Source organism: Chelmon rostratus, chromosome 4 (assembly GCF_017976325.1).
Source record: "Chelmon rostratus isolate fCheRos1 chromosome 4, fCheRos1.pri, whole genome shotgun sequence".
NCBI lineage: Eukaryota > Metazoa > Chordata > Actinopteri > Chaetodontiformes > Chaetodontidae > Chelmon > Chelmon rostratus.
In genome coordinates, this window is record NC_055661.1 from 22279445 (window position 1) to 22295355 (window position 15911).

Genomic DNA, 15911 nt, shown 5'->3' on the forward strand with positions numbered 1-15911 from the left:
GTGTGGGGTTCAAAGCAGCAACAGCCCTCTGCTTTCCATCCACACGCCACTTTAAGGATAACAGCGCACCGGTGGCGTTGCTATGGCTGCAACCTGGCTCCTGTTATTGTGTGTGTGAGTGTGTGTGTGTGTGTGTGTGTGTGTGTGAGAGAGAGAGAGAGAGAAAGAGAGAGAGCATTACCTCTAGGCTGCAACCACCGACAGGTATCTTACGTAAAAAAAAAAAAATGTCAACAAAAGAAATAATTTCCTCAAAGCAGGACACACCCAATCACCCGAGAGCGTGACTAGAAACAAAACTCTGTTTAGGTTATAAATACACATTTAAAATATATTGTTAAAGACCTGAATAAACTCACCCAACAGGAACAAGTAACAGCAGGACAGAGGTGAAAGATGAGGGTCACAAGAAACCACCAAGTTCTCCAGTTCCTGTCATCCACAGTAGATCTCAGGTAGATTCAAGTCAGCCAGTGATCAAAACTGCCAGGGTCAGGTGATCCATCAGCCGTCAATCTAATAGTAGATCTTTCTTCACTATTTGTGAGACTGTGAAAGGAGCGTCTGCCTGTTGCTTTAGGTCAATGGTCTGCGAATATGGTCGCGTCCTCCCATTCTTTGGTAAATGGCTCCACCTTGTGGTAGAATATGCACATTGCACTGTGTCCAGCCTCCCGATAAACCAGTGGGGTTTGTCTTCAGGCACTCAGACGCACCAATAATACATTGTGCAGAGCTTGCTGGTTTGGGGCTCGACCAGGCGAGACTGCAGGGTCCTTATTACAAATGTTTGCCATATTTTACAGTCATACAGGCAATCATTAGAGCTTTTAATATTTAAAACCTAAAGCTAAATCTCCTCTTTACTGTGAGGAAGCACACAAGATCATCAGTTATACTAATAAAAAGGGGGTCACAAACAATGCTATTTACTGGCTTTTACTGAGCTGGGCTTGAAGCTGGAATTTATGTGGGGTAAAAATCAATGCTCTACCTAAAGCTTGAGCCTTGAGGTAGAACATTTAACGACACGTCTGAAGTTTTAAAAATATTCTTTGTTTGTAGCCCTACAACTGCCACATTGGATTGTGTTTGAATCATGCATGTATCTGCAGGGAACCTCTTAGATTCTCTGACACGTTCACTGAGGTTTACTCTGCATGTTTAAGAATGATAGCAATCAACATTTCAATGAGGTAAGGTTTGAGAAACACTGATCTCTCATTTTCCTGTTCATCACTTTGTATGTCTGTTTAAGCATGCAAGTCTACAGTGATAAAGCTACTGACATGCTCAGCCTCAGTCTTCATCAGCCGCATACTGGTAACAGTAACAGACACTTTGATGTCATGCTCAGTCAGTACACATTTCTTTTCAGAACACCTTCCACTTGTTTTAACTGTGTTTTTTATGACAGTTATACCTTGATACACTGATGGTGTTTGTTTGCTGGACAGAAAAGCCAACAAAAGATTACGCTCTTCTGTGCAGGTATTTGGGCCAACAGGTCAAGGCTTTGTGACCTGCTATTCTAGGCCACCCTTTCATCATGTTCAAAACAAAACTACATAAACAGATGTAAAATCCAATATTTATTCAGTTTGTGCAAGTTGTACAGATGGTGTCTCATGTATTGGGAGGTACAACAATTAACACAATTCTGACTAGGTCTTTTTTTTATTATTTGCAACATCCAATCACAACACTACTCAGATTTCATGGAACATATGGCTTCTGAATCATCTACACAATGAAAGGAACAGAGACGACGGTTCAACAATCGCACACGAACGTTTTATCTCTGATCACATCGAGTGAGAAAGAAAAGCATCTTATTAAACTTCTGTTGTGTTAGATTGAAACATCAGTGCGCAGTATTCAAGTTGCCTTCAACAGACGCGACAGATGTTACATCACTTGGTCCTCAAGAATATATTTGTATTAGGATGTGACGCCGGCAAAAAAATATTAGTGACTAAAACTTCCGATTTAAAATATGTGAAGAGGAAAAGGAAATAAAAGCATGACTTAAAGGGACTAAAGCTCTCCTACTACAAGTGTAATTTCTTACGGCAACAAAACCAAGCAGACACTGAATCTTAAGTCATTTCTGCATTTAAGTGTCACATTTAAATCTTGTAACAGGTAACAAAATGCAAAAAGACAAAAAGAAAAATGGCGCTTGTTAAGGCAAAGTATAAAACTCTGCTATGGGAGGTTTGTGGTGGTGCAGGGAGAGATCAAATGTGTGAATTCCTCAAACACACTCCTGTCGTTGCTTTAAAAGAATGGCAGTGACGCATCGGGATCAGAATTGTCTCAGATCCTCTAGACACAACTTGTGCTGCTTTACAAGTGACATATCCATATCAGGGGACATAAAAGCAAAACTGACAGATGTGAGGGTCAGTGTAGGAAGCATCAGCATCAACAGAAAATAACCACAAACTAAGCATTCCTCACATGAACTTTCTAGTGATTTTACAACACACACTTTTATAGAACAGCATTTAAACTCATGCAATATTTGCCCCACGGCCTCAAGCAGAAATGATTTCACGCTATGTTCTCTGGCTGAGTGATGTGGAGAAGAATAGAGAAGAAAGGAAAAGAAGATGAAATCAGTCAACTTCTTAAAACATTAACACCCAAGCACAAAAAGGTACTTAAAATTGCAGGGTGCACAGTATAATGTGCAACACATGGGCTGAATCCCGGACTGCCGTCTGGACATCCATCTAGGAGAGAAAAAAAAGCTGCATGAGTGAAGAATTACATTTGTTTCAAAGCATTCAAACGGATTCAGATTGTACATTTGGTTCATCTCCTATAATTCTTTTGTATAGCACAACTGTATCCAGAATTTCCACCGTACCTCCTTCAGCTTCTAGTTAGAATTCCTTTGCCTCACATTCTTGTCTTTGTGATTTGCATTCGAGTTGCTCTTCCTGAAAAACAAATGAGCAAACATGAGTTCTGTAAGAAAATAAATAAATAAAAACCTTTGGTGACAATCAAGGTAGTAAGCTGCTGACTGTACTTACAGAGGAGCAGATCCTGAGTCGTCATCTGGACAGCAGAAATGATCAATGAAGGGAGGGCAAAACAAAAAACAGTCAGTCAATAGCAGGCTACATGTCTGTGACTGGTGCAAGCATTACATGCCAACCCCTCCCCCACAATATGACGGTAGCAAATGTTAGAACATGACATCCTCTGCAACAGGATTCCAATGAGGTTATGATCAAATCTACCATGACCTGAAGCATGCCCACCTGTTGCGTTTCTGACAATGAATGGTAGAAATAAACCTTAGAAAATAATTTATCGGGCGATTCCACATACAATCGCTGTTTGTGTTCTATAAAAGACATGTTGCTGAATGTCATTCAATAAAGTAATGCAGGTCTCTTTAGGAAATCTGTCATAAGATTTGAAAATTGCCATTCATGAACATTTTTGTACGTTGTCAAGAATCACCCCTTAGCATCACAGAGGCTCATGCAATACAAGCAAATGACACCAAAAGAACACTGCAGTGGCTGTATTAAGATACAAAAACAGTCAATGCCTTTAAACTGGCAGAGCTAACACAACCTAGCATGTATAGTGGCAGTAATCACAAGGTAAGGCGAGAGTACATCACCTCTGTGGCCAAAGGGTGAATGAGAGAAATGTAAATGATGTACTGGTCTTGAGAATAGGGTTGCCTAGCATTTATCATGCATAGAGTACAAGATGCAGAAAGCATGCAGACAGAATGCTGAAACCTCTCACTTTTCAACCTGTCCAATTTCATGTCAAACCATTACACTAGCTGACGTGTCTCATGTGACTCTTTCAGTGGCTCAAACACAGTCATCGTAAAAAGACCAATACGTGAAGTGGGAAGGAAAGATTTTAAAGCTTGCTCTGATGGCAGGGCCAGTGAAAGAGTGAGCAAATCTCCGAGCACATTCCTCTCAGAAGTGGCGACTATGAAAGCTGTTCATTCAGACTCCCATAGCTTTGTCCACGCGGTCATCTCAGCTCAACCACTTCAGTCTGACATGCAGTTTTGTTCACTTACCAAAATGCAAAATCAGCAGCGAACAGAGAAATAAAATGTAAATAAAAATAATAGTTTCTATCACAGATTGTTTACACACAGGGTGAAGCCAACACCTGATCTTCATTTTATTTACAAATAATAGCAAAACCAAAGGGTTCATATGGAACGCATGCAAGCACAGTATATACACATCTCCACCTAAAGAGCAATGCTTTGCCTTACTCGTCTCCAAGTAGCCACTGGAGGGGCGCTAAATCTCAACTCACAGCTCAGTTAACAAGGCCTACAGTTTGAGGTTTTTGTCCTGTTGGAAGTTTAATGACTCAGACGAGGCGTGTGTTCTTTTAGCCACACATTATGACGGAGAGGTTGAGTGCAGGTTGGGAAAAGACCGTATCTACCCTTAAAATTTCAGTGTGTGTTTTGCTGGACATTTTTAGACCCCTTTGGTAGCCAATTATTCATGATATGAGGGTGCTGTAACATCAGTGTAATTAGCAAAATAGCAAAATGTAAGTTCTGGAATTCTCCAACCACTGTGGCTAATTGACAAAATTCTCAGCTCTGATTGGCTGTTCAGACCAAAAGCAGCACAGTGTTAAAAAGGGAAAGCACTGGTGGTGGCGTGTTTCAGGTATCATGAGAAGATTAAATATGACATAGTACTGTCATTAGTAGTTTACAGTAGTAGGACTGATTTTACAACATAGTGCTGTAAAAGAATTTGAACTTTTACGTATTTGACCAGCAAACGCAGTACCATGCCGGATGACGTTCAACGTATTTGCCAGTGACCCGCAGTTTTGTTTTTTTTTCTCTCTCGCTTGAACTCTGACAGTGAGTCAACACGGTGGGCTCATTGAAATGAATGAGACGGCAGTGCTTTATAACGCAGTGCTACTGTCGGCCTGAACGCGACCTACGAGTCGATATAATGTGTGGTGGTGGAAGCAGCAGCGGGGTGTACGTACCGTCGTTGACCTCATCGGGCTTTCTCCTCTTCTCGTAGATAAAGATGATGGTCACCAGGATGATGACCTCGGCCACAATGCCAAGGAAGGGCCAGAGAGCAGCCAAGCGACTGCGCACACGCAGGTGAATTTTGTCGGAGGCTGTGCCGAGTTCATTGGTTCCAGAGCACATGTAGTCTCCAATGTCGTTTTCGATGCTCAGGTCATTGATGGTCAGAATGGTCTTGTTAGGGGTGCTCTTGATCTCATATTTGTCGCTTGTGCCATTGATGATAGGCTGAGGGTTATGTTTCAGAGTTAGTAACGCAAACAGCAAGACAGGTGTGAGCATAAATTCAGTTCAATGCAGGACACACATATTTGTAGTTCATAAACCACCACAATATAAAAGGTGACTGGGTAAAATCATGTCCTCTGGATTAAAACTGTGCGTCAAAAACATATCATGAATAATTTCAAGATAATAAAAGTTACAAGCCTGAGAGACACATACCGTGGAGGCGCCATCTTCCTCTTTGAACCAGGTCCAGTCAGTGGGCAGTGGATAGCCATGGCTCACACACACCATCACACCTTTGTCCTTCTCATTGCCGTGCTCAGAGTGCTTGTAGGCAGCAACATGTGGGAGAGCTACAGCAGGAAGAGGAACATACATACAATCCAAAATTACCGCTGTGCAGCTGTATGCCTCCACCAACCAGTCTACAATCAGCACAGTTGTGAAAATATTAAATATGGTGAAAATCTTTCCTTCTGTTTTGAGTTATGGTGTTGAATGTGTTTTTTGCAGAACATTATGATGTCACAGCGAAGTTGATCTTTGACCTTCTGGATAAAATTTCATCAATTCTTCACTTTTATCCTATGAGACATTTGTGTGAAGTTTTGTCATAATTAGCATACGAGTTCTTACGTTATGATATAGTGTTCATGAGAACAGGATGAACGTGAGTTCACAGTGACAGCAACCTTTGACCACCAAAATCTAATCATGTAATCCTTAAGATGAAGTGAAAGTTCCTGAGATATCACGTTCATACAAATGGGACAGACGGACGGACGCTGGCGTCAAGGCATTAAAACTAGAATGCGGGAGTTTGTGGACTGATGAACTGAACTGCCCTCATTTAACCCGCAGCAAGAGGCACTTCAACATGAGAATTCAAAACCATGAACCATTGGAAGGTCTCCAAAACTACCATCATAATAATACATTTGTTTATTGATTCCCATAATCAATTCCCAGGTTTTTCGGTTTAAACATTTCCTTGATGTTGAACTTTAATTGACATTCATTATCAAACTGTCATCCGCTTGATTGTTCCCTTCTCTGCTGCATGTGCAGGTGACACTCAGATTTCAATAGTATCTGACACAGAACCATTTTCCTCAATGATGAAACGCACAACAGCACATAGACAAAAACACCAGATGAGATCAGGGCTCGTATCCACCAAGTATCTTCCAGTAAAATTCCAATATTACAGATCCTCAGTTAGTTAAAACATGAAATGACTGATGAACGGAACATTGATTTGTGATATTCATGAATGAACTTACTTTTGACTTCAATTGTCTGTTTCACCTCTGGTTCAGTCAGGAACACACATTCATACTGTCCACTAGAACTGTAGGTGATCTTGTCCAAACTATGGAGAGAGAACAAAGTAAGGCTTTGAGAACACTCTTCATGATAGAAATCAGGTGTATGTTTCTCTGCAGACCAAGTGACCGAGCATATAGCAAGTGGTGACTTCAAACCAATTCAGCTGAAGGCCCATTAATGACAGTGACTATTTTTTCACTTAGCTAAGCAGAAAATTCACAGTGGAACCCTGTTTATGCTCGGGAGCTGGGGATAAAAAAAAAAAGCTGCTTGTCCGTGCAACAAATATTTCACATTTCCTCTGGTAATTACAATCCCACTTTTGTTTGGCGCTTCTGTCCCATACAGCCCTGCCTGCTCTCTCTAATGGGGAATTAAGGTCAGGGCAAGTGAGCACACTGCTAAGGGCGCTTATCCCTGCTGCCAAGACTACTGGCAAAGCTGCATGACTGCACGGCCCATCTCTCTGCTAATGAAGAGCAGCGAATGCCTGAATAGCGCCCCCAGCTCTGCTGCTAATGGAGGCAGCCAGGGAGGACAGTGAGGACGGGAGGGATGACAGACAAGCAAAAGGCAAAGTAGGAAGGGGAAAAACCAGTAGAGGATAAAGAAGGCTACTGACGGTAACAAAGCAAAAAGGAACAGAATAAGAATCAGAGCTAAGAAGGGAGGAAATAAATACTAGAGCAAGACATGCAAGGCCAGCAGCTCTCTTTCAGAATAAGAAGTGGTAAAATGTCTTCCAACATCAGTGATGCTCAGTCTTTCAGCCCATGGGACATCTACAAGTATTAAAGCCGACTGGATTTGCCATTTTCTTACATAGTTCTCTCAGTACTGCTTATCAGTGAATTATACAGTCGTACAAAACAGACACAGGCCTCTATGGGGAAAAAGGAGTTCTTCTGCTTTACAAAACAGCATATTTTATGTTACTATCAGAGGCTGAGTGCCTTCATTCTGCCATAGTAACTGCAGGGCATATCAGCCCATATGGCACACGCAGGGTGGATGTAGCAACTTACCGGAGGACCGTGAATGGAGCAGAATCGGTAGACTTGGAGCTTTCAATGACTTTGCCATTGTGTAGCCACTGGGAGCCCTTGATGGGAAGGCTGGACTCTGTCAAGTTGCAGCTCAGGATGGCAGTGGTCTGGTTGATTACCTCAACAGGGTCAGTGATGATGTTGGGTGCTTGAGATAAACAGAGAGTGGAAAATAAATTATTATCCATTTCTAAAAAGTAAAATTTCAGAAAAACTGCCAATTCTTAACACCTTCTTATTCTTAACTACTGAGCTCAAGGTATTGCCTTGAAATGCATCATTATTCCTCAACACTCAACAGTTGTCTTAACAGAAATACCATGTACATGACAACCCTACACCCTATGCCCACACTCATTGATGAGCAAGGTGGAAGAAGGGTGGAAGAAGTAAACTATGAGAACACAGCACTTAGCAGTTTCTCAGTTATTCCTCTTGCTGTCACCGGGGTGTAAATACTAATTGAGATACAAAGTAATTTTATTTTTCTGAGACAATTGTTGAGCGTTGTGGTGTCAAGCAGAAATCAAAGAAGAATTACCACCTAAGTCCTTTGCATTTTGCTTCAACTTACCAAGTTTGAGAAGGAAAAAAAATGTTTTCACAAATTAAACCAAGAAAACACATGACACAAGTACAAGTTCTGAACAAATGCACAGATGTTTTCCAAGAAAGGTGGAAAGAGCTCCCCAAAAAGGGGAGATCTGTCCCACCAACAGCAGAATGGAGGGAAGAATAGGAGTTGTACTGGAAATCTATTAGGCAGTCTACAACAAGGTCATGGGGAAAAGATGTTTTCATAAGTACTTGCAGAAGAAGCAACAAAAAGGGATGATAAAAAAAAGTTTAACTGCCAATCACACGATAAAATCTAACAATCACGTATTTTTTGCTTCAATCAGGTGAAGAAACTGACCAATTCTTCCAAAGTGACAAAAAATAATACTGGACCACAAGGCAGAAAGATACCCCATGACTGATCTTCTATTTTCAATAATTAGTTGCCATCATGTGTGCCTACCATTCAGTTGGCTACAAGCCACAGCAATGGTCTACAAGCATGAACAAAAGGGGCATTGCCAATGTTAGTATCAATTAAGGAAAAGGAGCAAAATAAATATCTACAAAGAAGCAATACTACTCAAGTAATCTGACACCCCTTTTTTGTTTTTCTCAAAATTATTAAATATTCATGTTTTGCTGGTATACAAAAATTTTCCTGCAGGAGCCATTTGCAAATTTCCAACCTTATGACCAGTATTATATCCAAGAAAAAAATCATAATGGTTCCTAAGCCTTAAAACAGGGGAAAAAAAGGCATCAGATTGAAGGCATGTTGCGTGACAGGTAAATACAGGATTAGGGAGCGGCCCAGCCACCCTTTAAGACCGGGTTTATGTCTTACTACGGGACAACCTTGGAGCTTTGGGGACAGGAAAGGGAGAGTGTATACTGGGTGAAGCAGGATGGACAGGGTATTGGACCGGGAAGCATGGGAGTTGAGTGTAACAGGAGCTGAATGTCCAGGACTTCACTAATGAGGAGAGAACAGCCAAGCTACTTCTCCTCATGCTTCCTCTGCCACTCACTTTCGATCACAATAATGTTTGCCTGCGAGCGGATCCACTTGATTTTTGGCGTCTTCTTCAGTTCATTGCGGTCAGGGTCGTTGGAAGCGCGGCACTCATACGTGCCCGAGTCGTCGAAGGTGAGGCGAGTGAGGTGAATGGTGCTAGTGGCATGTGCTATATATGTGGCATTTATCTGCACACGGTCATCCCGTGCCCCGTCAAAGAGCTGGGTGAAGGTCTCATTGGGCTCTTCACCCTCTACAAACCACCACTGCACCTCAGGGATGGGGTTTCCTATCACCTCACAATGCAGCTGTGCACTGTCACTGAGCAGCTTCATCTGAGACAGGGGAGACTTGATAAAGCCAGCTGAGCGCCGTTTACAGTCAGCCCAGCAAACAGATTTAACAAAAATTTTGAATGAAGTGGGTTTAAAGCAAGCCAGGGGATTTCATGGATGATAAAAGGCAGTGATGAAAGACAGACAAGCAAATAGGAAAAAGAAAGAAAAAGAAACAATGTTAATAAAACACAAATGAAATGAAAATATGAAAGTAAGCACATAGATCAGAGTAACATTTTCACCCAATTATTGTGGGAAATGTTTTGATCCTGGTACAAAAATAAGAAATGCAGCATAAAAAGCAATTCGGGATGACCAGAGCTGATCTGTGAGCACATCATGAAGCCATAATCTTTATTATGTGCATCAATCTTAATCTAATCTAATACAGCGGCCTCGCAATAAATCCTACCTTTGTGAAGGTTATATTTCATTCTTCATACCAGTTTAGAAAAACATTGACTCAATGTTAAAGTCATTTTGGAGGCCGTGATTTGTGTTGCAGTTAAACTGTATTGCATGACAACTGGAACTGTTCCACTATTTCGTCCTCCCCATTTTTATCACTGAGTGTAGATTTATTAGGTTTGGCTCTCTGTGATAGGCTGAATCTGTTATCAGTGGACTTTCACATCAATTTAATTTAGCAAAATAAGTACCTTCCAACAAAGGCTTAGTGTGAGCAATTACTCAGTAATGAATGTTGGGAATGTTGGCAAAATGCTTGGTTGAGGCATCCCTAAAGACACTTAAAGCAAGAAAACCAAAACAACAAAAACATTAAACGCATATAATAGCATTCCCATGAAATCAAAACAATGTGCAATGAGTTAAACAGAACATGAAGAGAAAAGCAGATGAGGCTGAAATGAAAAATATTTCACATAATAAAATTAAATTAAAAATCCATGAAAGCCTCGGGCCTTTGGGTTGGTGCCTTTTCTCTGCTGTGCCGAGCGTCAGCCAACAGCGGTTAGTGTGTATAACTAGGTTAACACATATTTTTCAGAACATCCTGCTGATGATTTAATGCAGGGTCTGCATGACCTCAATGTAGGTGGAAGTCAACATGATCAATCCCCACTGAGTTCAGCAGCTGCCACTGATGCATTCGCATGGGAATAACACTAAAAACACTTGTTTTAAGTGGTTGTGGAACTGACTGTACCAAACAGATTCTCAATTCTCTCTTAAAGAGCAGGTAAGTTTGATTATACTGTCAAATTCTGAGTGCGTATGGGTGGCTGTGTCAGGAAACTTATTTTCTAGCTATGCGTTTATGCTCACCAACCCCCGTCTATGTCATACAAACTCACTTTCTGAAGGATTTACTTTTTTAGGTATTTGATTCCTTCTCAGTATGGCGGCTCTCCGCATTCATAGTGGGCAGGGCGGATTTGTTTGGCCACTCAGTGTTGGTCAGCAGGGGTTAAAAACTTAGGTGGGCCCAGGGAGGAATAACATTCTCGCGCTACTGGCCACAGCACAGCGAGCTAGTTCCACTCCTCTCGGAAAAATCCTAGCACAGCAGAAAGCAGAACAAAACCAGGGCTGGGCCCAGGGTACCAATACGAAAAACAATATCACGACGAAAATTAAGTTAATCCTCGATATCAAACTGCAAACTTTTTAAACCTCCAGAAAAAGATGCACAGCCTTTCCTCTGCACTTCCTTCACGAAGATACGCTCAATACTATGTTTGGGAAGATCTATTTTCAACACACTTCCACTCAAAACTGTCAGTAGATGTAATTTAAAGACAAACAGGCAGACTTAGGGTTGGCTTGTACAACTGTATATACTGTGTGATGGTAAATGTGTCCACCAGTAGAGATGTGGTAATACCACTACAGGAGATATGCCTTTAGCCATATTTACACACAGTGTTTGCACTGCTACCCTGCCATACAGCGAGCAAGTGGGCGTGTTGATAACATTGTACCGAGTGTAGCGGCTTTGTATCTTGTCTGCATGCCTGTATATTGGCTTCCACACTTTCGTTGATATCGTGGATAAGGCCAAATACATGTAGTATTGATGTAAACACAGTCATTGTGGAGGAGTTCTTGTCTTCCTCCTGCAAGCTCTACCTCTGCACCAGCTCTCGCCTAAATAAAACTGAGCATTTTGAGTACGTGAGAATGCGTCTGACAGGAACAAATGCCCTACATGTGTGAAAGGGCAACTCTGAACAATGTCTGGTCCTGGTTGCGTGGTTGTATGAAGAAACGGTTTTATTGTTTCAGCTATATATTTGGGGCACGCAGCATAATGTAGCAATCGAGCTGCCTCGCCAGGCCACGTGATCTGGGCAGCAGGACTGCTTACTACCTTCTCACATGACCTGAGATCAACAGTTGGTGGCGATAACACACCTCCATTGCATGTCTTCAAGCTTCCATTCCATTCTTCCAAAGAAATTTAGTTTTACTGTTTTGAGTATTTTGATTTTAAACTTGTGTTGTCTCATGTAAGGTTGTATGGAAGTTTCAAATAAAAGTAGAAAATAATCAAATGTGATGAAGTATGGTACATTATGGTTATTTCAACCATTTCTTATTTGAAATATCCTAACAATTATTATACTGTGACATATACCGTTACTGTGATATAAAATTTAATCATGAAGATTTTGGCCACATCGACCACCCCCAGGCAGACTTGTGAACTTGTCAACACGAGCATTAGTCTCTACATGCATATAATATAAATTTTAACATAGAGGGAAAAGAAAAAGATTAAATATTTGATGCCATACAGAGTTAGCATGAGATTTGTTAAGCACAAAAACAGTAGTGTGGAGCAAATAAACCCACACTATGGGGAAACACCTTTATCTTCATAGAAAGCTCAATTTCTCAGTAACCCGGCTGGTTGAAAATTAACAACCCAAGCTTAAATTTGCTCAGCATTTCAAAAGACAAATGGTATAACAAAGACTAAAACACGCTATCCTGACGCCACTTTCAACACTCACGTGACAAAATATATTGAAATTTGCTTTCTGTACAGGAAAAGCTAGTACAATGCAGCATCCTTTCCAACAGAAGATGGATGTCAATGGTTCTAACATGATGAAAGCAGTGAGAAGCATTAGAATAGACACATTGTATAGAGACCATAGAAAGCTTTGATTTTTATTCTATTCTGTTGTATTCTTTGGTCAAGGTCACGGTTTGGAAATTAATGCAGACGGATGAGGGGGAAAGCACCCGCAGCTGCGGTAGACGAGCGAAAACTTGTCACCAGTACAAGAAGGATGTAACACCCCCCGCAAAAAAAGAGACAAAACCTAACAGACTAAGCTTCTGCTTAGACTGCAGGCTATCAGCATAAAGATTCATAGTAGTCAGAGCAGGTTAAGCTGCTGGAGTCTCAAAATGGTGGTCAATAACGAGTCCATACTCAACACCATTTACTAAATTACTGTGACTAAACATCAAGTTCTGAACATACACAGGGGAAAAAGGGCTTCTTCTGCTTTTTTCACACAAAGTAGCTTTACCTTTGCAACTCGTAACCCACTTTTCACACCAAAGTTAAGCTAGAGAAGAAGCTGAAACTCCAGGGAAATCTAATTTTACTTCTGGTCTACTCCACAGCTGTCATTACCAAAGCAAAAAACATTGAGAGGCATGAGGGCTCCTTGTATGTGTTAGACTAATACGCACATGCGCACAACTTTCAGAAACAGTCTGGTTGCTGGTACTCTGTGCAAAATAAAAATGACCTTGTTTTACCCATGCTTTAGGAAACCGCGCCAAATAATGTGTGCATCCGACCTGGGTCCATAGTGTATATACTTGCTAATTCAATTTTAAACAAGAAACACACACACAGTCTTTACACGACTGAGTGCCATATCAACTGAATCAGCACCTACATCGTGTATAATGTGTGGAGTATTGTTATGTTTTAACACTAACCTGCTCATTGGGGTGATCATTCTTTGTCAGTTAAGACAATAATTGTGAGGTAGCTTTGTAATAAAACTGAAACACTGCTGCCATGCAACATAATTTTGCTCCCATGTAATTCCTTAGTGGGCTTAAGTTTTATCAGAGATTGTTCACAACAGAGATGCCTGCCCTTGTGCTTGTTAGTTACCATAACAGCTGCTAAAGCAAAAGTTGACACGTCACGTGACACATTCAACGCATAATTATTAATTTCTGTTACCAAGCCAAGAGCCATGACATGAATAAAATGGAGCTCTTTATCGAGTAACGTGAACGACGATCTAATGGGAACTAATGGGAGACAGAAGGGCTAGAAGCAGGTCATTTAAAGCCCATCAATAAGGGTAGATTCTCAATCCTTTAATAGCAAACAACAGAATACTTGAAATACTGGCTCGCGACAGCTGACACAAATCACGTGGATTGGGCCAACGGCTCATTTAATCAATGATAACATTTAACCGTTTAACCAGAACAAGGCACCGACTCAAGCAGTTACTGTAGACATTACAGGAAAGGTCTCCGGTTCCTTAAAGGCAAGGATAGACTAAGATCCTTCGGGTTCTGGAAAACGCTGGCCAGAACAGTGAAAACAGCTGGCCTTAATAACTAACATCAATGCATAGCAACCCTTCGGTTCAGTGGACACGGCAACAGCAAACGTTACTAAACCACCATACGTTTTAAATTAACGTTTGCGTTCATGTGACCACTTACATTTGCTAACGTTTGACATCAAAATCGCTTTCTGTAACTCAAAACAGTGACAGACGGCGACTGGAGAAAAACACATTCGACGTTATTGCTATTTAGGAACGAAACGCTCGACAGGATTTTGCGACTGCAAATTAGCTAACGTTAGCTAACTGTGTCGCTAGCAATGACACTACGCCTAATACAGCTAGCGTCACTATGTTTCTTACCAACCCCGGATGAGCTGGTTAACACTGTGCGTAAACGACTGCTGTAAAAAGGAATTCGACATCGGATAAAGGCACAATCGGTATTAACCGAAAAACATTTTAGCCGCTAATGTTGGCTATCAGGGTAAAGTCTACATCTTCAACCAACATGGCTGACACAAAATACTTACCTGTGGACGCGTCGGCTCGCCAACAGCACAACAGAAGGGCACTGACAGCCCACAGTAACTTCATGGTTAACAATTTAGCGTTTACTAAGTCGTCGAATAGACGCGATGTTAGCTACGACGTGCTGAATCTTCTTCCTCCTTTACTTGCGAACTTTCTGACGCGATGTAACAGCCGAATGTTCCACAGTCGATCCGGTGGTCGTCCTCTAGTTGCACCTCACGCACACGCCCTGATCAGCACGTACACATGACGTACCATTTGGAGGCGTGGTCACGCCAAATCAGTTGCATTAGTCTTCAATAAAAGCAATTTAAGCTTATGTAATGATTATACACTTATGTAATGTGACAAAACATTGATTCAATTTAATATCTTTCAATAAAAACGGGAAAGCATTCGCCAGCGGCGGTGAATGTTTCTTTACCCGCGGATAATTAGGCGTGTTTTAGTGAAGGAAGTTATTTTTGAAGGCTACCAAACAATATGTAATGAAGCATGGGGCTCGGACTAGCCTTCATGTCAGCCATCATAGCATCAAAAGGTTGTTGTCAATGTTTGTTGCAAAAATTCTCCAAAGTGCAGGGACATGTCTGCAGTATTCAAAGACTGAGCTATAAGGTTTTAGCTCCTTGGCTAAATTCTAAAGAGGAGGGTGATCGCACGGATCTGGATTCGAACTCCAGCAAACTGCCACAGAGAGAGAAAATCCTAATTTTGATCAGGTAATCCACTGGGCAGGGATGGGAGCTCAGACTCATCATAACACAACTTTATCAACCACATCTACCTCCTTCCATTTGCACTAGAAGGTATTTTTATATATTTCTATTTTTTTCTTGCATTCACTGTACATAGACCTTATTTTTTGCACTGTTCTCATTTGCATCTTTGATTACTATTTGCACCCCCGTTGTGTGTTCTAAAAAGCTTCTGTAACAGTACATTTCTCCACTGTAAGATTAATAAAGTCTCTGGTGACCATATGGTTCACTGCTGGAGTTTGGAAAAAAAAACACCAAATATCAGCAAAAGTATGGTGATGGTAGGAATCTTGCTGAGGTGGTATTTGTCAAATGGAGACTTAAAGAGGGAACAGGAAATCAAAAATCACATAAGACAAATTCCTGACATGTTTCAGAGTCAAAAAACAACTTCAAGTCTGTCCGTGTCCAGGTTTTAATCCTGTTTCAATTTGGTGGAATTTTTTTGATTAATCCAATATTCCCTATCAACTCCAAGTACGTAAATGTAAATGTACAGGAAAATATG

General features: G+C 41.1%; 1 protein-coding gene across 1 annotated transcript; it reads right to left on the reverse strand.

The window, feature by feature from the left end:
• Positions 1-1579: 1579 nt before the first annotated feature.
• Positions 1580-14867, reverse strand: bsg (basigin). The gene is made up of 8 exons (XM_041935653.1): positions 14642-14867; positions 7654-7822; positions 6583-6671; positions 5516-5652; positions 5023-5299; positions 3045-3069; positions 2876-2948; positions 1580-2738 (listed from the first exon to the last, which is right to left on the reverse strand). Exons 1-7 carry the CDS (start codon positions 14703-14705, stop codon positions 2888-2890), a joined length of 822 nt encoding a protein of 273 aa, XP_041791587.1. The 5' UTR covers positions 14706-14867; the 3' UTR covers positions 1580-2738; positions 2876-2887.
• Positions 14868-15911: the final 1044 nt, after the last annotated feature.